The sequence below is a fragment of the Halichoeres trimaculatus genome, unplaced genomic scaffold (assembly GCF_033239565.1).
Source record: "Halichoeres trimaculatus isolate MK-OKI-2021-1 unplaced genomic scaffold, fHalTri1.1 fHalTri1_scaffold_20, whole genome shotgun sequence".
Taxonomy (NCBI): Eukaryota; Metazoa; Chordata; class Actinopteri; order Labriformes; family Labridae; genus Halichoeres; species Halichoeres trimaculatus.
In genome coordinates, this window is record NW_027437198.1 from 11,353,323 (window position 1) to 11,377,766 (window position 24,444).

The 24,444-nt window shown below is 39.7% G+C and overlaps 1 protein-coding gene across 2 annotated transcripts in view; it reads left to right on the top strand.

Moving 5' to 3' along the window:
* tmem104 (transmembrane protein 104) overlaps window positions 1-24,444 on the top strand; it is a 64,055-nt gene that overhangs the window by 10,437 nt on the left and 29,174 nt on the right. For both annotated transcript variants that reach the window (XM_074697291.1, XM_074697292.1), the window contains exons 7-8: window positions 9,293-9,392; window positions 12,711-12,807. In XM_074697291.1, coding sequence (XP_074553392.1) covers window positions 9,293-9,392; window positions 12,711-12,807 — 197 coding nt within the window. The remainder of the gene's footprint in view (window positions 1-9,292; window positions 9,393-12,710; window positions 12,808-24,444) is intronic.

The following is a 24,444-nucleotide window of genomic DNA, read 5'->3' on the forward strand; positions in this document are numbered from 1 at the left end:
GAACGCAAGTCTTTTGTCTGTCCTGTCAGAGACGACCTGCTCGGTTTCTGCATGCCATCCAGATATATACACCTCTGTGTGATCCCTCTGTGTGTCTGGAACGGAAAGAAGCTGGCCAAGCACTAAAACACCAAATCAGTAACTATCTGGTCAAAGAGGAATGCTTTTGTGCTGTTTTTGATTTAACCCACCGACTGGAAACAGCTTAATTTGATTTGTTGTTCAGACATTGGTGCTAAAAGCCAGAGCATAAGTTCATTTTAAGATCAAACTGGAGAACCTGTGCAAGACCTGAAACATGCTTTCTTTTTAATAACCAGCAGAGGGTGACTTAAGTACCAGCAAAAAAACTCAGATACTAATCCAGTGATGCAGTACGGCTGCTTCTGACTAAGTTAATTCACTGATTGAACATTTTTCTTTAGATAACTTCGATAAAGTCTTCTTTTATCCTTGTGTTTACTTTCTACTAGACATTCACTGAACGATCGAGCGGCGCAGATTTCCTTAATTTTGGGGGATCGGTGATCGGCCCGTCCTTACATATGAAACTGATCTTGTATATCTCTGGGAAGGTTTGACAGAATGTGAATGTATTCAAGTTAATTTTGAGTTTGTGTGTTATTATTTTTCAGGTTTACAACCTAGTTGTCTTTTACCAGCCTGCGTTTGAGTGCGTGATTAATTAACGTAGAAAAGAAAAGAAGCGAGTTGCGTCCACTGCCGTTCCTGTTTTGAATCCCTTCCAGAGGGAGTTTGTTGAACTAAACAGTGTATAGTTCTTAAAATCTGAACAATTGTTCATTGATTTTCAATAAAATGAGGTTGAAACATTGAGGGTATATGCTGTCAGTAATAAAAAATTAAAATCGATATCAGCCCAAATTGGTATTGGCAGGTCAAGCTTTTTAAAGATCGGTGATCAGTGATCGTCCAGAAAATTGTGATTGGTGCACCCCTGTACTTTCCGGTTTGCAGTAAAATAGATGACAAAAAAATCATGCTACGCTTTCGTGCAACAAACTTAATGAAAGAGACCTGGAGGAGTCATCTCCTCCTCTGCTTTGTGAAATGGTAGCCTCATTTGTGCTGCAATGTTGTCACAACTTTTGTGATTTTGGCTGCAACCAAACTTTGTGATATTTTTTACCCCCAACTCTTGTGCAAAGAACTCAAAAACTGCTTGGTGACGTCTTTCCATTTTTCTGCATTTGTTATGCACAGCAAATGTCTCAGACCAAGCTCCAGAGTACAATCTCAAGCAACTACCTTGTTGCTGAAAAATGATTTGATTATATTCTGATAAAAGATGTTGCTTTTTCTGCAGAAATTAAGTTTTTGAGCATTGTATGAGCAAACCATCAGTTTCTGCAGCCATAAATGTGACTGAGTGCACAGAGAAGACAACAACTCCTCTAAAACTCCCTCTTGCCCCCTACTTGGAAACACAGTGAAATTATAGATTATGTTATTGATTTAAACAAGGGACCCAGATAAATATTTAAACCGTGTCCCTTTAGATTATGTGCTAAATCTCAAAACAAAAGAGGCGACCATTTAGATGTAGCATGTTGACTTTTAATCTATAACACCTGAGAAGTCTGGCTCTCTCCTGAAATAATGCGTGTGTGCAGTTTGTGAAAAGACACAAATCAATTCAAACAAATCCTGGAAACAGCCTTTAGGTTTAAAGAATTATGGGTGTGAAGGGAATCGTAGAGCTTCCTCCTTTGTGTGAAACTAAACTCATCTGAGTGCGAACCCACCAGGTGTTCACTTCTTTTCTTTAAAGCTAAATAACAAGGAAGAGTCCATCACATTAACGGTTGTTAAAACACTTTAACACACCTTCGCACTCTTCACAGATCATAAACCAGAGCCGTGCTGTGCACCGTCTTTCTCTCCTGCTCCTGTTTTTACAAGCAATTAAAAGGTTTCTCTCCTGCTGTTGAAGAGGTGCTCTTAGAGGGCGTTTGACTTCCTCCTGGACTAAAATTGACACGGCAGCGACAGCAGGCTTGGAATAAGGCCATGGGTATCGTATCAGGCTGACCTGCAGCCGCTGACAGGAATGTTGATGTGGGCTGGTTTATCTGCACCGCCGAGGAAAGGTGTGACTGTAACCTTTACATTGATGATTTGAAAGTTGATTAGGAGACGACTTTGGCGAAAGTCACAAAGAGGGAGACTAACAGAGCATCGTCCTTGCATCAGCATCTTGGATCAGCAAACTGTTAGCCATGTAAGTGTGCTAGGAGGCTAAAATACTGTCAACTCCCCCTGTTTGTGCTTTCTCAGTTAACTGAAGTATTTCTAACACGGTGGCATCATAGCTCTCTTTAAAAAACAATAGGTGATCCCACCTCCATGTTTAATTCTCTCTATGGAGCTTTAATGTTCTCCTTTCTTTCAGTCCATGGTGCAAACAGCAGATTTGTTTCTTCTCTGACGTACTGAGGACCACAGCTATGAATAGTAATTCTCTCTGTGGGCCTTAATGAGAGCCAAACACGGCCACATTCATTTTTAACACCTCAGTGGCTTTTACTTAAATGTCAGACTTGAGCACTGAGAGCAAATGAAAATGAAAACTGGGACCTCTCAAACCACGGCGAAGACAAATGAATGTGTTTGTTAAAGCCTGCAGCCCGATCATTTTCAATGAGCCAGCGCGACACCGGTTTCCTGTGTCGCCTTTGTAAGAGATGCACTTTAATTTCAGGGTTGTAACAGCCGACTGTGATGAAGCCAGCAGATCGATATGACAAGTCAAGTCCATGGGGAGAAGCTGACTCCGTGAAAGCTTTATTTGTTACTTAAAGTGGAACTGAGCGAGGCCTGGTGTTTTAACTTTAACTTTGTCCCGTCCTCTTCTCATCCCATCTTTGTTGACTGATGATTAGAGGAGTCTGACAGAGAGATGGAGGAAAACACTGCTCACTAATGCACTCCGGAAATTTTCCAGACGTTTACCAAGTGGAAGGCATGTGTGAACGCTCGTCCAGATCTGTCAACTTTACCTGGAGTTTTTCCAGCCGGTGCCGTGGTTTGAGCTGGTATGATGTGAGGGTGAGCTCATGTGTGAGGGCTGCAGGTAATAGCCTGGAACATTCTGGATGAGCGAGTGTGAGGGCAATGTTGTTAGTCCATGCTTTACTTCTCCTCTCAGTTTTCTGTTTCATGTCTCTACTTAATGCTCTGAATGCCCTTTCGGTACAACTACAATTGTAGCAACATAGAGCTTTCAGTTTGTAAAATGAGCCTGTCTGTCCTTCAGACCTCACTTTTTCATTGATGACTCTCCCTTTAGTTGTTGTCTGTCCTGGTTTCACTTCATCTCTTTGTGATGGATTTACACTCACGTGATGCATGTTTGTAATTCTCCACCGTAAAAAACTCACAGTACGAATTCTTCTTCTTCCTCTTCTACTTCTTTTTCTTTTTCTTCTCCTTCTTCTACCACCTCCTTTTCTTTTTCCTCTTCTCTTCCTTGTCCTCCTCCTCTCCCTTTCCTCTTCTTCTTCTTTTTTTCTTCTTCTCTTCCTTGTCCTCCTCCTCTCCCTTTCCTCTTCTTCTTCTTTTTTTCTTCTTCTTTTCTGTAAAAACAACAACTGCCTTCTTCTTCTCCACCTGACTTAGGGCCAGGCCCCTATTGAAAACCATGTTTCGCTTTTTGTGCCCCCTCTCCGTTGTGGACAAACATGTCTGGTCGTTATTTCTGCCTCCGTGAACAGGACCCTCAGTGATGAAAATCTAAAAACCCTTTTTCTAACTAAATGAAAAGAAAATTAAAGTTTATTGGTATTACTGTGCACTTTTTTAAAGATACTTCACATACATATCTAAACATTATATCTCAATTTCACCATTTCTGTTCAGTGAAATGCTGCCAATTTCTACACACTATTCAACTATTTCTTTTAGAGGGCTTTCACATCAGCATGTTTGTACAGGTTTCAGCAGAACAAAGTGAGAGGGCGTTATTCCATGTTATTCTGGCGAAAGTACACAACATACCAGCAAAATGTCGGGTTGATATTCTAAAAACCTTTATTTATTATCAGTGTTGGGAAAGTTACTTTTAAAAAATAACTAGTCATAGTTATAGTTAGTGCTGAGAAAATGTAACTAGTTACTTTACTAGTTCCTAAATTATAAAAGTAACTGGTAACTAGTTACTTTACTTAAAAAAAAAAAAAGTTGGTGGCTCAGTAACAGAAAGGTCAACTTTATCATTATAGCTCCTATTTTTATGACATGTAGTTGAACAATAAAACACAACAAATATGTTAAGAAATATTGACAGGAATATTTATTTTTGCAAACCAGAATTGATCTCATTTGGCAGTGTAACAGTGACTAGTTTCGTTGTCGGGTGCTTTAAAAGATTGGCATTGCTGGATTTCGACGTGGATAAACGTTTCTGCCCTGGGCAGAGTTTGCATTTCACAACAATGTTTTTGTCGTCTGCCTTTACCTCCACAAAGTCAAAATAATGGTTGTACTTCCATCCTGCAAAGCTGGCACCGTTTCCTTGAATGAAGATGGTTGTGAGGTACTCGTCAACTCGCTGCTGCTCATCTTGTTGTGTTTGTTTACTGTGTGCGCGCTTGATCTTACTCATGTCTGTGTGTGTGCAGCAGCATGGGCCCGTCCAACTCTGTTTCTGATTGGCTTACCGTCAGCAGTTCCTCTGTGTTAACCAATCATCACTATCACTCGCTTTCTCAGCAGCAAGATACATGTTAGTGTGAGAGCTCACCGCTCCTCGTCCATGCGTTTGTGAGAGGAGGAGGAACGGGGAGTGCTTCATTATAACGCGACTAACGCGACTAACGCAACTAACGCACCTATTTAATTCAAAAGAACTATAACGGCACTACAGAACGACAAAAGTAACGCGTTACGTTAGAAGTTAGAGAGAAAAGTAATTTCGTTAGGTGATGTAATGAAAAATAATCGTTACTTCCCAACACTGCTTATTATATATTTTTTTGCTTTACATAAGGTTTTTGTTTTCATCCAGAGATCAAGCATGCAACAAACAATCAGGGACATTTTTTGGCTACATCACAAATAAGACGTAAGAGACGATGCTTTCAAGCTTCAGTTGAAATTCTGTCATGGTTTGTGAGCGGGAACCAGCTTCTTTTGATTCCAGCCATGGATCAGCTTTTACAGGTTTTGAACCATTTTTTTCTGGTCTCAACTAGACGGTCAGTTCAGTATTAGGTTCAGAAACCGGAACTTGAACTGAGCTGTGCCAGTGTGAAGCCCTTTATGTGAATTCTGGAAAAACAGAGGCATCAAACATCCAACATCATTACAGGCTGATGAAATCAAACCCCACCTGTTCCTCAGGTGTCTCTTGATATCAGATAAGTGGTCAGATTTCTGCCGTGTTAACGTGCTGCGTAACCATCAGCGAACTCTGCTTCTGACCAAGGAAAATGTTCTCCATTAGGGGGCGATATGGGCAAAATATGTCACCATTTTTTTATGGCAGGATCACAATCTGAATTTTTATTTTCAGACACTTTTGACCTGCAAACAACATTTTTAGACCCAAATATTTCTTTTCTTACAGTCTGAACTTTCTTTAGGCACCAATTTTAATCTGCAGTATTGCATAACTTTGATCTTGTCTTGTGTCCTCTGATGGTTTTTGAACTCTCACACTTTCACATCATGATAAATATATTCACCAAAACAACACCAGCTGTTGGAGTTCTTGCAGTTTCTGTCAGCTCTACACAAGCAGCCTATGCACTGTCTAAATGTAGTTTAGTGAGAGGTTACTAGATATACTTTGGTTTTTGTCTCTGCACTTGACAGAAATTGGCCTAAATTGTTCATTTCCCACTCCGCTCTGTCCTATTTATGTATTTTTAGAGACATACTGTTAATGGTGTTGTTGCCTTCAGGCTCGCTGAGTTTAGATTTGATTTGTGATCATCTGCAATCGCAGTACATCAAAGTTTCACCCTCGTCCTCCCAGAAGAAGTGAACCTCAGATCCAAGAAGAGAGGGATTAATAGGGTGAAATTCAGGGTCAGAATTCCCTCTCTGTCCTTGTTTCATTTCAAAACCTTTTTAAATGAGCATTATAAAATTTAATCCCTACTGTGAAGCCCCTGTGAGGTAATAAAGAGCCTCCACACGTCACACTCTCCACTAAACAGTGTCTGCTTCTTTCTCTGGCTGCCCTCAGAGGAGGTTGTCAGGTCTGCTGTCAGTCAGAAGCAGAGTGATGATGAATGGTGATGCGTTTCACAGCTACATGAAAGACTGGGCTCCTGCTTTAAAGACTCATTTTGCAGGCTTTTTCACCCGTGGCTCCGAGTAATTGGGAAATATTACTTACAGTGGCGTGAAGGCCTGCATCCCTGTGGTCCTGCAGAGAGCCCGCTCCTGCTATCGTTTACTGACGGCAGCGTCAGAGTACTGTACGCTCTGTCCCTGCTCTCTGCTGCTGGGACGCTAATATGACTGGTCCAGCTTTGTGCCATGGGAGACATTACGCAGGATTTGTTTCTTCTGCTTCCGACGTGAGACAGAAGATTGAGAAAGAATTAATATATCCTTTTCTTCCTTAATGTAATCCGTGAGCCTTTCCATTTTGAACTGGGACTATATTTAATATCATGTTACATCATACGACTGAAGTCTGTCCAGTATTTCATCATCAGAACATCCCATGCCGTACTCTGCTTTTAAGGGTGCATGGATAAAAGCGGGAGAGTTGGAGGTTTAAGTTGCTGCCTCTGCACTTAGCAAAATGGAATAAAGTTGATCCGTCCTGCAAGCGTCCCATCCCGTCTTTGTCCAGATTTTCATGCTAAATTTAGAGGAACTAAAAACTGACTAATCAAAATCATGGGTGACGTCTTGGTGACATCACGCATTGGTTCCTGACGAGTTTTATAAAGCCCAAAGGTTATGGACCCAGTACTCGAAATTCTCCCTCCAGTAACTTTCGGCTGCTGGGATCACCAACAATGAGTCTCTGGACTTTGAAGTCCACTTGTAGCTGCGATCACTGTACAGCACAGGGTCCCCAAAGTCCACCTCTCTTCCAGCTGACTTTAACTGTTTGATAAGACTCCTCAACCCTTTAATTCCTAAAAGAATCAGCCTGCCCTGTGAGGCTGTAAATCTGTCTTGTTTTATTCCTTTTTAATGGACTCCATGCTCTAATTTCCTCATCTGTAATGTATTAGCCGAGGAGTCCGGTTGGACGTTTGAACCTCCCTCTGAGATTTCAACAGCGTGATGGATGTGCGGTGCACCGGGATGATCCGTCTGCCGGTTAAAGCTCTCGATCTTGTCGCAGCGAAGGTGGCCAAGCCAGACCGGGTCGAGCCTGCCAGTCCAGTGGGTGGATAAAAACAAAAAGGGGAAGATGTTTGAGAGCTTGTCTCCGTGAGGAGTAAAGGCTGATGAGGAGAATTTTCCTTCATGGACTGATTAGCTTTTTAATTAATGCTATTAATACTTTTCATCGGACCAATAGGATGTGCCTCTGCTGCTGCACAGGCTGCTGTCCCAGAAAAGGGATGGAGGGATGAAGAGAGTGGAGGTGTGGATGAGAGTGTATTTTAATAGAGATGGTAACAGAGTGGTTAAGTTTGACACACATGCTCCATCACAGATGTTTTTGGGGTGAAGTGTTTCGACGGCTGGTAAAGAAGAAAAATGTGACGCTTCCTATGAGACTGGACTAATCTTCCTTGTAGAACTTTTCTTGTGTCTTTGAACATATTTGAACATATTTGGGTCCAAACCACTAATAGGTAGAGTGGTTCTGTAATTTTTAGTACATTTCATGTGGATATAGACTAGATTTACTTATCAGTTTTACTAAGTATTAATTTCAAGCAATGACCAATTTTACAGTGTGTCATTTGGGTGACATTTCACTTTCTTTTGATACAGAACATGAACAGGTTCCATAATTTATTTAGCAAAAACTGCAAATTATGTATTAGAATTTGCAGTTTTTGTGCTGTCCGATTTCTCAATTGTCAAATTTGCTCTTCAAAATTAATACTATAATACATGTTTGTGAATATTATTGTTATTATTATTGTTTAGAATAATCATTAACATGTGACAAAGGTGTTTTAAAAACATTTTAATAATTTATATGGAATATTAATTCAATTTGTGTGTGTGTATGAGAAATCAGCGTCAACCGTGTTACACATGGAAAAAAAGGCCTATATATCAGCAATTGTCTGCTTCAAAGTCACATGACCTAAACCAATTAAAGTCACATCCTTTTTGGTGGAAACCATGAGGAAAGTGTGGCATATTTTAACACCTCATCAATATTTCATCGGAATGATTGTCTGTACATGGTGCGCTTTAATTGTTCGTCAACTGTGTCATCAACATTTTCTGGTGCTCTTACTATAGATGCTAAAAAAAATGCAAAAAAACTAACTGTGATGAAAATGCAGTGTGTTTGACAATTTTACGGTGAGAAACCCTAAAGAGATAGAACCCTTTCTCACAAGTTGATACCATTTTTTTAAATCAGTCAGTGTCCAATCCAATCCTAACAGACACTGTTGACCAAAGTGCAGTACAGAAAAATAAATGAATACAATGAAATACATAGCGGCAAACATGTGACAAAATAAAACTAGTATGTAAAATGCAAAAACAATTTAAAAACATAAATTATAGATTAAACATAATCAAAAGGTAGGAAGAAGAGCATTCAAATAAATAATTAATTAAAGAAATAAAATCAAAGACTACTGTGTGTTAAAGCTCGGGGAAAAGAGATGAGTTTAAGAAGAGATTTTAAGTGTTACTTTACTTTCTTAAAAAACACCAGACTCCTCAGAGAAAAACTGTAGTTGTACCAAGGTTTTTAGTCAATTTCTGCCTTCATTGTAAGTTTGTTGGTGCTACTGTGGGACTTTGGTACCACGATTGATCACTTGAAATACATGGCAACAACCTCCCAAACTTCAAACTATCCAAGGCAGAAATACTCTAAGTTTAAAATTCTGCAAGATAAAATCAAAGTTTTTGTGAGTGAAGTTTGGAGGCTTTGAAGAATGGCACATTGGGACTAAACAAGCCTGGAAAAGCTTCTTCCTCATAAATAATAGCATCTAGGTTTTCACCAGCAATGTCCCCATGTCTATAATTAAATCCATAAATTGATATAACACACCTTTTCTTAATGTTTTTGTTGAATCTCATGCGAGTCTGTCTCCATGCTAAAGTATATATTTTTCCTAATTGTATCTTAATCTTTTCATTTTCTGTCTTTCAGTTGGCGTCAACATGTTCTACATCTGCATCATTGTCTACCTGTACGGAGACCTGGCCATCTACGCAGCAGCCGTGCCCATCTCTCTGATGGAAGTCGCCTGGTAAGACATTCATCCTTAGCTTTAATGTGAAATCAAACTTGCATATAGATGGATTTTATGGACGCCCTCCTTAAAGAGCGTCCGCCACTTTCCATTTTGGCAAGACGGAGTACCTCTGTCTTCATTTCATTGACTCCTCTGCCTCCCCACTTTGGTCCTGCTGTCACCTCCTGAACTCCAGATTAAGACAATAAAGCTCTAGTGACAGATGCTGACCTCTTACCGTTGCTCTTGGCGTCTGTGCTGTGTTGACTCGCTTCCAGATAGATTTTTATTGGAAGTCCTTTGGCAAGAGGGGGTGAGAATGAGGTATTTCATATAGTTACTGGCTCTGCCCTTCAGATCCTGGAGCACAGAAATAGCCCTTCCCTTTTTAGTGTTGTTTTAGTGAGACGCTTTCAGAGTGGTGGTATATAAAGTTTCAAACCCTTTCAGAAAGTTGAGGCGAAGGTGAATGAAATGACCTTTATAAACTGCCACTATTGATCTAAATACATTTCTCAGACTCCAGATTTTAGAGTGAAAAAATACAAATTTACAAAACGTTGACGTCGGTCTTCCTCTTAAGTATAAAAGCACCACGCTGATCTGAACAGTGTGGTCCCCCCTCCTCCTTTAATTGTTGTTGTGACAGTGCAGGCCAACCCCGTCCTGACCCAAGGCGTGACACACTGATGCCGTCCTGTCGTGTTAAATTCTCCTCCACTCTGGTCTGACACTCGCGAACCTTCAAGTGGGAATGAGTGTGAGATGTAACTGAGACTTCAAAAGCAGTCTGCTTTGCCTGAAGGCTCCAACGCCAAAGACTTCTAAGTAGCATAAACGGAGCTGGACGGTTTTACTGAAGCTCCATCTGTCATGCCACAGTGATGGAGTCTGTGATTAATCTACGAGATGCTCTTAAGGTTTTCACAGCCTCTGCTGGGTTATAGCTTCTGACTCATCCTGCTCTCTTCATACACACAGACCACGTCTCCTTACTCTTAGCCTGAATAAAACTGAACTTTGAGGTCTTCAACAGACGCTTTAAGATTGTCAAAAACTCCATTATCACAACAGGTGAGCTGTGTGCAGAGGAAGCCACAGAGAAATAATCAATCAATGGAAGAAGCAGATTTATAATTGAGACTTGGCGCTCACCTCAGTCTATAAATTCAAACAGGGCGGTCTACTTCAAATTGGGGGGGTGAGTTCACAAAATCCACGGTTTGGCTCTTATCACTGTTTTGTGGTCACACTTTTCGGTTTGGTTCAGTGTACATTGTTGATGTTTTTAACACCCCAGATTACCATATGCTAGGGGCGGGAGAAAAATCGAAAATTGATAGATTGGAATTTTTAGTTTGACAATATCAAAATTGGGATATTTTATCAATTTTTTTTTTCAAATTCAAATTCTTTATTTCAGTCTTTGGATTGGGAAAGTTTCCACTTTTCTCCAGCAGAGGGTGAAATGTTTCTCTCTGATTCACGTGATGTGCATTTTATGGAAAATGTGGCTCCTAATATCGTCTGTAGACATTAACATCATCATTCAACATTTTCACATGTTCTGGTGAGGAAAAGCAAACAAAAAACTGCAAAGATCATAAATATCTAAGAAACGCAATTGAACTCGAATTGGCACCCGAAAAATCAAAACGTAAGAATAGCATAACGTCCCAGCTAGAGATGGGGGAGGACCGATACCAGGTATCAGTATTGGGCCAATACCAGTCTCTTTTTCATAGTATCTGTACTCGTGAAGACTGCAGATACCAGCAGCAGATACTCTAGGCAAAAAAATCTTTTTTGTCAAGAAAGTCCCCCTTGTGCATCAGGTCCTTTTCAGACAACTTGGATGAACCAGGAAGAGTAAACAGTTAAACTGTTTTATTTATCATTTCAGTTTATTTAAAAAATACTTGAACTCTGACAGTTTTTAGTTTTATTGTTCACTTTTAATATTATTATTTTTAATATTTATCAAAAAATTCTAAACTCAGAGAGAGTTGTTAGTGTTTTATTGGACTTAATGTCAGAGTGACTGTGCTGTCTTTGATCAAAATAATGTGTCACTGTTAACTGAAATTTTATGTATCAAAAGTACTAGTGGTATTGGTACTCGGTATCTGTGAGTACTCAAGAGGAAGTACTCGTACTGGTATCGGCCTGCAAAAAAAGTGGTATCGAACATCCCTAGTCCCAGCCCTACCATATACCATAATAATCAACTGTTAACAGATTATTTTTGATCAGTGTCTCATGGATAGTTATGAAAAACTGTTTCCCCATTTCAAACATAATTAAAGCTAAGTAAAACATTGCTAGTTTCAATATGTCAACTCCTCAGTAAGGAAAATCACTACTGGCTGTCCCAGAAGTCACTCAAAGTCACTAAATGACGCTGCTGTTTAATTTGCATAATAATCCATTTGCATGTAATTGTCATGGACTTGGTAGGAGAGAGAAATAAGGTGGGATAGACAGAAAGCAGGTAAAACACGACATCATTAATCTGTAGATTCCTATTTTTTTATGTCAAAATATTAACCCTTCTCCTTTATCTGAGCTGGGGACTTGCATACGTGACCATAATGAGACACACACTTGTGTGATTCATCTGCTGTGAGTGAGGAGGACTGTTTGTCTGTGTTTTGGATTGGGGAGGGGCTCACGCACGCTGCTCATTGAGGAGAACAAAACACACTTTAACCTTAGGTCCTCCAAACTCCAGAAAAGTCGCAAGAATTGTCGTCCTTAAAAATACTCACCAAAGGGGTCTGAAGAGTCATTAAATGTTGAATAGCAACAAAGTCTCTAAGTTGGCAACACACAGTTGCAGTTTTATCCTCCACTTTCTTACCCCAGTCATCAGAGCTCACACTGAATCTAAAGTGCTCCCAGACAGCAGAACAACACAACGCCACACACTCTACATGGTACACACTCTAACTCTGTCTTCCCCCCTCGTCATGTACACAACACATATGCTTCATAAAAAGAGGCCTGCTGTACTCCTTTGCCTTGAGTTGCGCATGCGTATGATTGGAGCTTTATACTCGCTCCAAACTGAGCTGTAAAACGAAGAAAAAAGAAAAACACAAATCGAACAAGAAAGAGGCCCCAAATTGAGTGAAGAAAACCAAACAGTTTGGATACTTTTTCATAAACTGTTTCATCCCTACTCCAGACAGATAGATCAGAGAAAGCTTGATATGTCAGAGAGTGAAAAAAACACCCTCAAGTTTATCTATCACAGGTCATCTTTGCTGATTATAACAAAGTGAAGTGCTGTAGTTAGTCGGTAAATATACCTTTTTGTTTTGTTCTGTGCAGTGGAAATCACTCCTGCAGCGCTGGAAGCGTGAAGTACAACGACACCGACCCGTGCTGGGGTTCGGTCACGAGGAAAGACGCGTATCGGGTGTTTCTGGTAAGTACATGGCGTGCATGTTCTCTGTGTAACTTGCTGTCTCTTTGCAAGTTGTTTGCTAAAAACGCATCTAAAAACGCACCTTACAAGTCATAAAACTTTCAAGTCCTGTCAATGCCTTCTTCATATTCACAGCTTAGAAAAGAGCCTGCAATTGAAAACTTTTTGAGCTTAAAATTTTAAAGATGAGACTTTTCATATTTTACTTGCTGAATCTCATCGTGCACAAAGCAGCATTCGTTGTAAAGGAACGCGATGAAACATTTGCACAACTCTCAGCAGAGATTATAAGGTGTGAGAAAATAATGTTCCCTCACAGAATGAAAAACACAAGCTATAACTTCACAAATTAACAGCCCTTAAATTTGCACCTACTTCAGTCCTAGCCTTTTGCAAACATCATTAGCTACTCGTGGCTCTCCTAAAAACATCACAGCTCTAATATAGATCGTCTAGGCTATTGCAGGAGTGATAGGTGAGGGCACAGACTCCTTCAAACAAAGGTGAAGCATGGGTGGAAGGGTTGGCAGGGGTCATGTGCTATTTTCAGCAGCGTGAAAAAGGTGACAAAGCCAAAACCTCAGACAGAGTTTGTAAGAGCGTCGTTGTCAAAGGTTGGTGGAAAAACTTTGTAGTGATTCAGCTCTGACAACTTTTTTCTGTCCTCCGAGTTCCTCTCTTACTTAAACTTCCCTGGACAACACCACCTCTGCAGTCTATGTGAAGTGTGTGTCCTTGAAGTCTTAAGCGAGCCAAACTCTGTGATTTCGACTCGAGCCTCAACTCTGCGCGGCGACAGTGATAGATGTGCTGATCTCCTCCTGTATAATCTCCCAGCCTCTTTCCTCTCAGCTCGCGCTCTGCTTTTTGTCTTCGCTTATATTGTAACAGAATGAGAAAATAATTTGCCAATAAAGGAAGTTTTCTCCTTTTATCTCCTCGGGGATGAGCCTCTCTCTTTATGGAAGCCAAATTGAAGCAGTGCTGAGTCCTAATCTCTGGTCAGTTTGTTTACACTCGCAGTTTTTCAGCTAATTTCCCTGTTTTGTGCTGAGAGATACACTCTTTGACCTTTATCCCCAACTTCACTGCCCGACAAGTCTCCAGAACTGAACCTGCATCCTCTCAAGGAGTGAGGTCACATGAGGCTTTGACCACACAATAAATCTTCACTGCAAATAGAGGCGTTAACTCACAGAAAAAGGGGTTTGAGAAAATTTAGTTTGCATGCTTCAAAGGTTTAGGAATCTGGCTGATGAAGTTTGCATTTACAGATATCTCTACATGCTTCTGCATGCTAAATGAAAAAAAGTATTATGCTAAGCTGTTTCTTTTTGTTCAGCTTAGTGAAACACATATCAGTATAGACTGAGTGTTTGCATTCAAATGAAGGAATTAGAGCTGCTTTTGGTGTTAATATTTATTTATCTTTAGACAGATGAGATAAAACAGAAGAAAAGGATTTAAGGCTAAAAAAAGGACATTAAAATGAAGCAGAGACAAATAAACCCAGAATGTTGTTCTGTTGTTGTCTTGCACGTCAGTGTAATCACAGTAAAGCTTTACATTTGTATGCAGCTTCAGAAGGGAATACACAGACTATAGCGACAAAAATAGAAATCAAAAATGACCATCTTTCTTCAGTAGTGATATGAAATATCCTAGTTTTGTCTTTAATCAAATTTTATACTTGGCTGAACTGAGAAAACAAGAAATCCCAGAGGAATAAAAGTATTTTTAAATTAAGCTTTCAAAACAAACATCAGCAACACAAATCTAAGATCTCAGAAGCAGTTTTGCCAAGTAGTTTTTCACATACAAGGAATTTGCTCACTGCAAAAAACTCAAACCTTATCAAGTCTTTTTGTCTGATTTTCAGAAGAAAATGTTTTTTTAGACTTAATATGAACCACATTCACCTGACCAGTGAAAAAAAAATTTCATGTTTCAAGTTATTTAAAGACAAAAATGAGGTCTGAATTGCTTATAACAAGTTAAAAAAAACCCGCCAATGGAACAAGAAAAAAAGTTACTTGTACTAAGACATTATTCATTTTCTACGAAGACATTATTTTCTCTTTGAGTAACTTGAAACAAGACATTTTTCTGGACTGGTCAGTTCAGTGTGGCTCATATTAAGTATAATAGGACAATTTTAACTTAAAATAAGACAAAAACACTTAATACAATTTCAGTTTTTTGCAGTGTTCCGGTGTTTTTGATGCAAAGAAGCAGTGAGAAAAAGTTGGATGAGAAACAAACCCTTAAAGAAAAATATAACCATTAGAGTCAAATGCAAAACATATATGTATATATATATATATATATATATATATATATATATATATATATATATATATATATATATATATATATATATATATATATATATATATATATATATATACATATGCAGTGGTTGAAATGTAAGAGCCCTGCAGTTGTGCAGAAATCTGATCTCATTCTAAATAATACGATAGACTGTTAGGGATGGGTACCTTTCACTTTTGAAATGATACATTACCAATGCCAGGTACCTGGCAATCGGTTCCGGTACTCAATGGCACCAATTTTCGATACTTTTTGTGTGTAAGAGGTAAAAAATGTCAGTTTGTTGAATAATGAAATATGTTTTTTTTTTTAAATCTAACATTTATTTATCAATATATAACCTTGCAATGCTGTGTTCATGCCCAGCGTGGAAAACTACTCTTCCACTCTCTCACAGTCACAAGGATGAATTTTGGTGCATAAACATGGTACCTTTTGATGTTACGTGAGTCTGTACTTGGAACTTTTGACAGAATTCAGTGGGTACCTATAAAAGTACCTAATTCGGTACCCATCCCTACAGACTGTATAAAACATGGGCGTAGTCTCCCAGACGTCAGCCGTCTGTTTCTTAAATGGAAAATGAAGCACATCGGCTATCGTGGCCATATTGGTAGTGACAAGGGCTTTGCGTACAGCTATAGGGCGCCTGTCGGTCACTTGACCCTGAGCTGTGCCTCTGATCGGGCAAGTCCCCAATCTCAATATCTTCTTGCTATCTATCTTGCAATTTTGTTGCACTTGTTGCAGTGACAAATAAAGTTCTATTCTATTTTAAACTGGCGAGTAAGAAAAAAAATTCTCCCTGTACAGTGTGTGCTGCTAGTAAAATTAGCGATTTTTACAGGAGACGTTTTTTGAACCATGTTGTAAATAGATTAATTTCTGATTTGAAAACTTCCAGTGCTTCTGAAGCCAGCCTCAAGCAGACACTTGAGAAACAGCAGATTTTAGCACTTCCGCATCGTCTCATATTCTTAGACCGAAGATTGCCGCTTGAATCATATGTAAAGTCTGCATGGAAAGGATTTTTAAATAAGTTCAGTCTTATTTTGTCATGATTGTTAAACAGGGGTCGACACACCCTCTATACCTGCATGCATGTCTTTATAAAGCAGAGTGTGCTTCAATACAAACGTCTGTTTACATTTTAAAAACCTCATCTATAATATAGCAAAGGATGTTTCGGTGAAACAGGATTACTGCACAAGGTTAATAATCTGACACTCTGTGACTCAGTAAAGAAAATCTATCACTGCAAAGCTGCAGAAATTCAATCTATTTAAATTATACATCATCTTTTCCAGCACTCTTTTTTTTTTTAGTCAGACCCTCAGGATGCTCTTGTTATGCGGGTTCAGTGATGAATAAATGCAACAGAGCTGGAAGGTGTTTTGTAATGTTTAACTGGATATGTCCGATAACTATCAGCTCTGTAGGATCATAAAGATCAAATTTAATGGGGTTTGTAGCGGTAATATAGAAGATGGTCTGGTGGGATCACTCTTTTTTTCATGAACTAACCCTGGTCTCTCTTTAGCTCTGTTTTATACTTTGGAAATGAGCTCTATGAACAATAATCTGAGTTTAATTTGTTCTTCTGAATAATTGATTCTCTAAAAGTGTAATCTAGCAGACTATCATTGGAATGCTGCTTCTTGCAAAAATCTCATTGTAGCAGCAATCATAAACAAAGCGTTCTGGTTTTGTTACAGAAGAATTTCTTCATTGTTTACTATTTGCTGATTTGTTGGCTTCTAAATTTCTGAGTTAAATGTGTATTTTTTGATACTGAAAGCCTTTTTATGTTGTGTTTGACCTTTTTTTAATAAATCACAAATTATTGAGTTGTTTTGAAACATTCAGCATCTTGCCGTTCAGCGGCTGGTCTACCTCTTCACTCCTCCGTGTCTCTTCTGGGCCAGGGGGCCTCTGGCCTAAAGATGCTGCCCTGACTCTGAATGATGACTCTAAATAATTGACTGTTTCTCATCAGATATGCTCCTCCCTGTGGAAAGAGCGATCAAACCCTGCCCCGCCCAGGACTCACCTGTGCTCCTTTGTATTCTCAGTGTTGTGAGCTGGGCTGCAAGGACAGAGTGCCCTTCTTTTGTGGTGCTAAACCAAGTTTGAGAATAATTTTCATTCAGGTCATCAGAACTTTGAGTCAGGGGTGAAGCCATGCCCAAAATTGCTACCTGAAAAATAGACTCAAAAGTATAGATTTCAGGTTTCCAAAGGGCACTTCTTGGGTGCACCAAACCATCCGTAACTCAATAAAAATGCATAAAGCAGGACTTCATGACCATGAGGCCTCAGGCGGCATTTTTAAGACCCCAAATTTCATTTTGGTCATCCTGCATGACCTTTGTTCAAAGACTTTGAGAGTAAACTATTTTGAAGTGTTTCTAGCAGGTAATCTAGATGAGATTAAAGGTGAAGTGCATATGTTCAGAGGACATTGAACTTGCCTCGGTATAAAGTTAAACACGCATGATTTGTCACAATATTTGTTGGTGCTGTGGCTCTTAATCTTAGCATTTGATTATTTAAACCTTTTGTTTTGACTCCATGTTCAATTTGCACCCTGCTCCTGCATGACTTAAATTTGGATTATTTGACCTCTTCAGGGGCTTGCAGCAGTGTGGTCTCCTTGCTGGCCTCTGACACCGCCCGGTTGTGTTCTGAGTAGAGGTGTCCCAGTCCGATATTAATATCGGATATGGGTCCGATATCAGCAAAAAAACAAATATCGGTATCGTATCGGAATGCATCTAAAATCTCTGATATAAGCAGTCCATTCCAGACTCCGCTCCTGCTGTTTTTATTTGATTTATTTAGGTTATTTTCTGGGTTTTCTAATTTATTCTTTATTTTATTCAATTACTAGTATTTTTTATGTTTAATGTTAAAATTTCTGTTACCCATTGGTTGATAATAAATGGGTCAGTTTTTCCTCATACCTACTGTTGCTGATTACTGTTCTTTGTTTGACTAATATCACTTAATCAAGCCTTTTCTAACATTACTTACTACAAAATAAGTAATAAAAGTATGCATGTTTAATGGTGATATCATATCGGATTAATATCTGTATCGGCCAATACTCAATGCTGCAGTATCGGTATTGTATTGGAAGCGAAAATGTAATATCGGGACATCCCTAGTTCTGAGATATCATTGCATCAAGTTGCCACTGCCATAAAATTTTTGAACTTTAGAAAATGAGGAGAGATTGAAGAGAAGCCTGATAATGGTGTTGTGCTGAAGAGCTCTAACCCCTGCGTGAATGATTGGTGCTAAGAGGAAGAAAGAGGCTAAAGAGGCACAGAGGAAGGAGAGAAAAGGAGGCAGAGGCCTAGAAGGTAAAGTCTCATCTGCATAAGTTTAAAGCCTCTCCTACAGTTGGACCAGTCTTGGAGCCATGCTTTTACAGTAATTTGCTCATTTTTGGTGCAACCCACATTTCCAAACTCCCTAATAATCCATTTGTGATTTAGTAATTAGCAATTCTCCACATTTTGTTTGTAAGAACAGCCAAGAATAATTTCCTTTTTGTGCCTGATGTTCTTCCCTTATTTTCAAAGTCTACCTTTATATATCTAAAGATCTCCTTTGAATCTCTACTTTCTTGTTGCTGCATTAATAACTGTACCAGTAGTCTTCTTGTTGCTGCACCAGCCTGTTTCATCATCCTTAAAAGCGGCTAAACAGCTGCGTTTTTAACAGTTCCTTCTCCTCGACCTTGCTTCGTTGGTGTACCTGCTGTCTAGACTCGAGGTGCTTTTGAATTTTGTGTGTGAACCTCCTCAACAGTTTTGTCAGGTTTTTCCCCAGATGGCTGCTTCTCTGCAATTGGGCTGCTTTGTTCGCAGTGGACAACAGATTGTGGGTTATTTTTAGGTTTGAGAACAGCTGTCCCTGTACAGATGAGTAGACCTTTACCAACAGCGGTCCTGATAGAGGTGGAGGGAATGAGAAGGGATGGAGGAAAGTGAGTCAAAGACGCTCCCCTGGAGTCTGGGTTTCTGTATTTTTTGGTTGTATACTAAAACTGATGAAACTGATGCATCCTCAGGGTTTAAAACAGAGCAGCATGCAGAGATGCCTCATTTATATGCATCCCTCCTTGTGGCAAACAGGCTCAACTCCACCTGTTGTAAAAAAAAGGATCATGTGTGCCTTTCAGCCCTGCTACTTTGTGATTGAGTAGTTAATGTCGGTTTATGGGTTAATTTATGTCACCATTGAAGTGAATTATCAACCAGAAAAGCACGATTAAAAGCCCTGTTTTATAACTTTTGTTGTAAAGTAGTAATAAAGCCTGTGGGCTTAAAGGGTTTTACTACTAATGCATCCAAAATAGTTAAACCACAGAGCTTTTTTCTACGGTAGCTGAGGGTGGTGATTGCGTGGCAATGACTACTACAATTTCCACAGGGAGACACGTGCAAAATAACACAAAAATGATGCCACAGAAACGCACACACTAAAACGCAGAGGATAACTGCAATGGCAGCAACACTCTGCAGATACAGCTAATGATGCAAAGTCAGCGACTTATTTTCTTACTTTATGGGTTTTAAGTTTGACAAAATAGCAAAATTTTTCAGTTTTGAAGTTGGCTTGTTTTTGAATTTTACAGAAAGGCTTGAAATCTTAACATCGATGGGGTTTTGCAACACAGCATCAAGATATTAAGATGGAAATTTTCTCTGTGGCATCATGGGATTGTCCTGCTTAGGGATGGGTACCAAATTTGGTACTTTCATAGGCACTGATCTAATTCTTTTATTATTATTATTATTAAACCTTTATTTAACCAGGAAAAAGAAACACTGATGTTAAAAATCAATTTTCTAAGAGTGTCCTGGCCAAGATGGCAGCAGCAAAGTTACATTTCCACCACAGACACAAATACACACTATATACAACACAGCACGGAAATATGGCATATACCTCCAGGAATTAAAACATCCTATGTCAGACAAGACACTTGCAGACAGTTAAATCTGCCTCCAGAGCATTAAGGGTCTGTTTAAACGCATCCAGGGATCACAGTTCATTAAATTTCAGGTCTTTATGTAGATTGTTCCAGCTAGAGGGCGCTGCAAACTTGAATGATTCTTTGCTAAGTTCAGTCCTGACCCTGGGAACAGAAAGTAAAATAAGATCCTGTGATCAAAGGGTAAGGGTCCTTGCACTGTGGTACTGAGTGCTGATTCACATAAAAACAAAAGGTACCATGTTTAGGTACCTTAACACATTTTTGTGGCTGTGAGAGAATGGAAGAGTAGGTGATTTTCCATGCTGGACATGAACACATCATTGCAAGGTTTTTTATTGAAGAATAAATATGTCAAATTGAAAAACTTAGAGATTTTATCATTAAAGAAATAATATTTATTACCACACGAACACAAAAAGTACCAAAAATTGGTACCATAAAGTAGCGATATCGATTGCCAGGTACCGAGCATCGGTACCATATCATTTCAAATGTGAAAGGTCCCCATCCCTAGTCCTGCTGTTGTTTCTATGTGGACTGTTTTTCCTGCAATCACAAGGAGCCTGTTAATTCAGAACATGGTCAATACTTCTTTCACTTGGTAAGGCGGATAATTCTCATGCTGGAAATCCAGACGGCACAGTACAAATTACACAAGATTAGTTATTGACTAACCAAACAGGTGAAAATATTCTTTACACCCAGTTCATATTCATGGTCCTTGTTGTTGATACTATCTGAAATCATCTCTCAGTATCTTCAAAGAAGCTTTCACCCAGGAAGAGTTTTTATTTAACATCTTTCTGCCAGGTTCTTGAACCATGTGTTGCTTTCTGCTGATTGCCTGACCCTGGTTTCTCATTTTAACACTCAGAGGGCATGTTTGGATTCAGTTTGTTTTGGGTCGGTCGCATCTTCTTAACATTCAGAAAACTGTAGGGATATCTGTGGGTTTAAGAGAGTTAGGTTCACAGTGATCTTCCTGTGTTGTCACGTTTACTCAGCTTTCTATCTGCCCCCAAAGACTCTGTATTGTACATCGATAATATTCGAAGACACAGAAGTGCTGACTTCACAAAGAGACGGACTAATTACTCCAAAATGAGCAGGCCTGAAGCCTTCTGGGCGATATTCCATCAGGTCACATCTTTGACTTAATCAGTATCGACTCCACACATCGACACTATCAGCTGTCGACTTGTCACCACGGCTTCTGAAAGCACTTAAGAAGATCAATCGAACTTGATTTGCTCTGCTGCTGATTGATTCCCGTGCACATGGCTGAAGTGGACATCTCAGGGCTTTTCCTCCAATATCTCTGATATTTGTCGGCTTTGAGGGTGTGAAAGGAAAATGAAGGAGGCCATTGCATAACAGAGCCCTCCCTGTTGATCCGGGCCTTCTTACACAGCTGTGATTGAAAAGATTAAGTGACCGTACAGCATCAGGGTCCTCTCGGGTTTGTTTTCAGCTCCAGCAGAGATTCCTGAGACCTCAATTAAACTTGTCTGTCCTTGATTGTCCCCTGCTTAGTTTTCTCTTTGAATTTCCCTGCAGGAGCTTTGTCACAGTGGCTGGCTGAGCAGCGGTTGGTGTACACCCCCCTGCTGGACGGCTGCTACAATTTAAATGGCTGATTTATTGTTCTCGCAGTGTGCGGGAAGTGATGGAAAATCAATGGAGAATATGAGCTCAAAGACACTTTATGCTTACGCTGCACTCTTCATCGCACATATTCATGCAGATGTTTCAATTATGGTATGTTTCTATTAAGCTGCACTGTCTCATGTAGTGAGATGAAGTTAATTTAAAGTAAAGTTATAAAGTTCAGGAATGGCCCGCGCAGACGTTTTCCTCAATATGGAGCTGATAGATCAATTAAAGGTTTAATAAAGATTTATTCCAAGAGACATTTTTATAACCTTAATGCCTCCTCTCCACTCAGGCCTACTGTTTTATTTTTTTTGCTGCTGCATTGTGGGAGTAAGCTACACAAATATGACACTCATGAGTGGTTTTTATACTACAGGAACTTTTCTCTGGAACTATTCAGGGAAGCAAAACCCCTGGTCCTTTCTTTTTTATTGTCACCACCGCAAGATAGAAGCATCTGCATGCACATGTAATATTTTACCCTGTTGGTATGTTATTGGCAACTTTTTCGACTGGATTACAGATAAGTCGTTGCATATCTTAGAAACTGAAAACACAGCAGCTGCAGAGACTTCCCCAGTGGATGCTGTGGCTGTGGCTGTGGGGAGAGATGACAGTGTAGATGGTTAAATAGAGATTACCGCAGCAGGAGGAAGTGTAAGAGCTGCGATCCACATGGGGGGAGTCCACTCGGCACAACAGCGGGAATCTGTGGATCAGGAGAGGAGTTGACACATGATGCTTGAATGACTTGTGATTGGTTGTAAAGGAGACTCAAAGGTTACGGCGGGATAATTAATGAGACGAGTGGATTCCTGTCTTTTAGGTTTTTTTTTTTGTAGATTTGTGCATTGGGTGATTTATTTTTTGTTCAGCAGACTTGTTTGCTCGAGGTGACATATGAACTAGAGAATGGAACGTTTCACAAAATCCACAGCTTGGTTCGTATCACGGTTTTGTGGTAATGGTTTTCAGTCTGGTTCGGTCTACATTGTTGTTGTTTTTAACACCCCAAATTACCAATTACAAATTAACTTTCTAATGTCTATTTGTTTTTTCTTTCAGAACTCCAAACTCCAGAAAAGTCACAAGAATTGTCGCCTTTAAAAAAACTGAACTTTTCAGGGTCTGAAAAGTCATTTAATGTAGTGACAAAGTCTTTAAAATGGCAACACTCAGTTGCAGTTTTATTCACCACCTCTCATCAGAGCTCACACTGAATCTGAGGGGCTGTTTACACGACAACGGTTTTAGGGTGAAATGCAAAAGTTTTGCGTTTACACGGAAATGCCGTTTCAGTCGACCTAAAACGCAAACTTTTGAAAACGGTCTCCAGCGTGGGATTTTTTTGAAACGCTGCTGACAGTGTTGCCATGCAAGCAGTAAGCCAGCGTTTTCAGTGGAAACGCAGACATCACGCCCCGCTCCGTGCGAGCACATACAACAGGACAACAGTACTGTTGTTACGATCATTGCGGACTACCGTGTTGTGCACTGCTGAGTCTGCTGATTGTCTTAATACAAAATGTGCATCTGTTGCTCCACTTCTGCACTTATTATTTACCAATACACCAGATAATCAGCTCAACTCTACTTTGGTGGAGCGGCTCCTGGACAAGACAGGACTAGCACCACCCACAGGCCTGGCATGCTTACTACAGCGTTTTCAGTCCATCAGCATTTCTTTTTCACTGCGTTTTAGCAGAACAACAAACCACAGGTACCCCTCTAACTCTGTCTTCTCCACTCGTCATGTAAACAACACACACGCCTCCCCACAACTGATCCTCTGTACTCGTTCGCCTTGCATTGCGCATGTGTGAAAAAAAAAAAACAGAGAAAAAAAGAAAAACACAAAATGAACGAAGCACACGTGCTCCTTACTTGTTCAGATTATTCCATGAACCGTTCCATCTCTAATATGTACTGTGGCTCTTTCCACACTGGAGCCTTATCAGATGTTTCTTGTGTACACCGTGTTCAAGGACACAGAGTGTATGTGTATGTGCGTGTGTGTGTGTGTGTGTGTGTTTGACTACGAAGAGACAGTCCTGGAGGATGGGAAATTGACTTGTCAAACATAAACATCTTCTAACAGAAAAATGTTCAAATTCACCTGCCACTTTGGGATAAATCATTATTTTTAGTCTGAAATCGACCGTTTACTTTAACTTTTTTGACAGGCTTCATGCAGGTTCAAACCCTGCACCCTGCTGCGCTGCCAAGTCAACATCCGTCATTTCAGTGAATGTCCTAAACGGACAAATGATCTGAGTGTTAACAAATGATAGATTTTGAATCTTTCCTTTTTTTCTGTTTCCTTTTTCTGTTCAGGTTCATAAATTTAGAGCCAGTTTTTCATGTGACACTTGTTTGTGAGCGCCTCTCCTTGGAGGGCGGGATAAAGATCATGTACTTCATTTGTCCCTTTTAGTGCTGTCAACACAGCCCTTTCATCGTGATTTCTTTTTTCATTCCTTTTTGGGACAAAAGAGGCACAGAGGGGAGATAAAGCTGCATCACAAGTGCAGAGAGGTGTAAATCTGTTATCTTCCACAAGGACGTTTCAGATGGAGTTTCTCTGACATGTTGTTTACAAAGCAGACAGTCGCTGTCCACATGGACGCCCAGTGTTACCTTTAGCT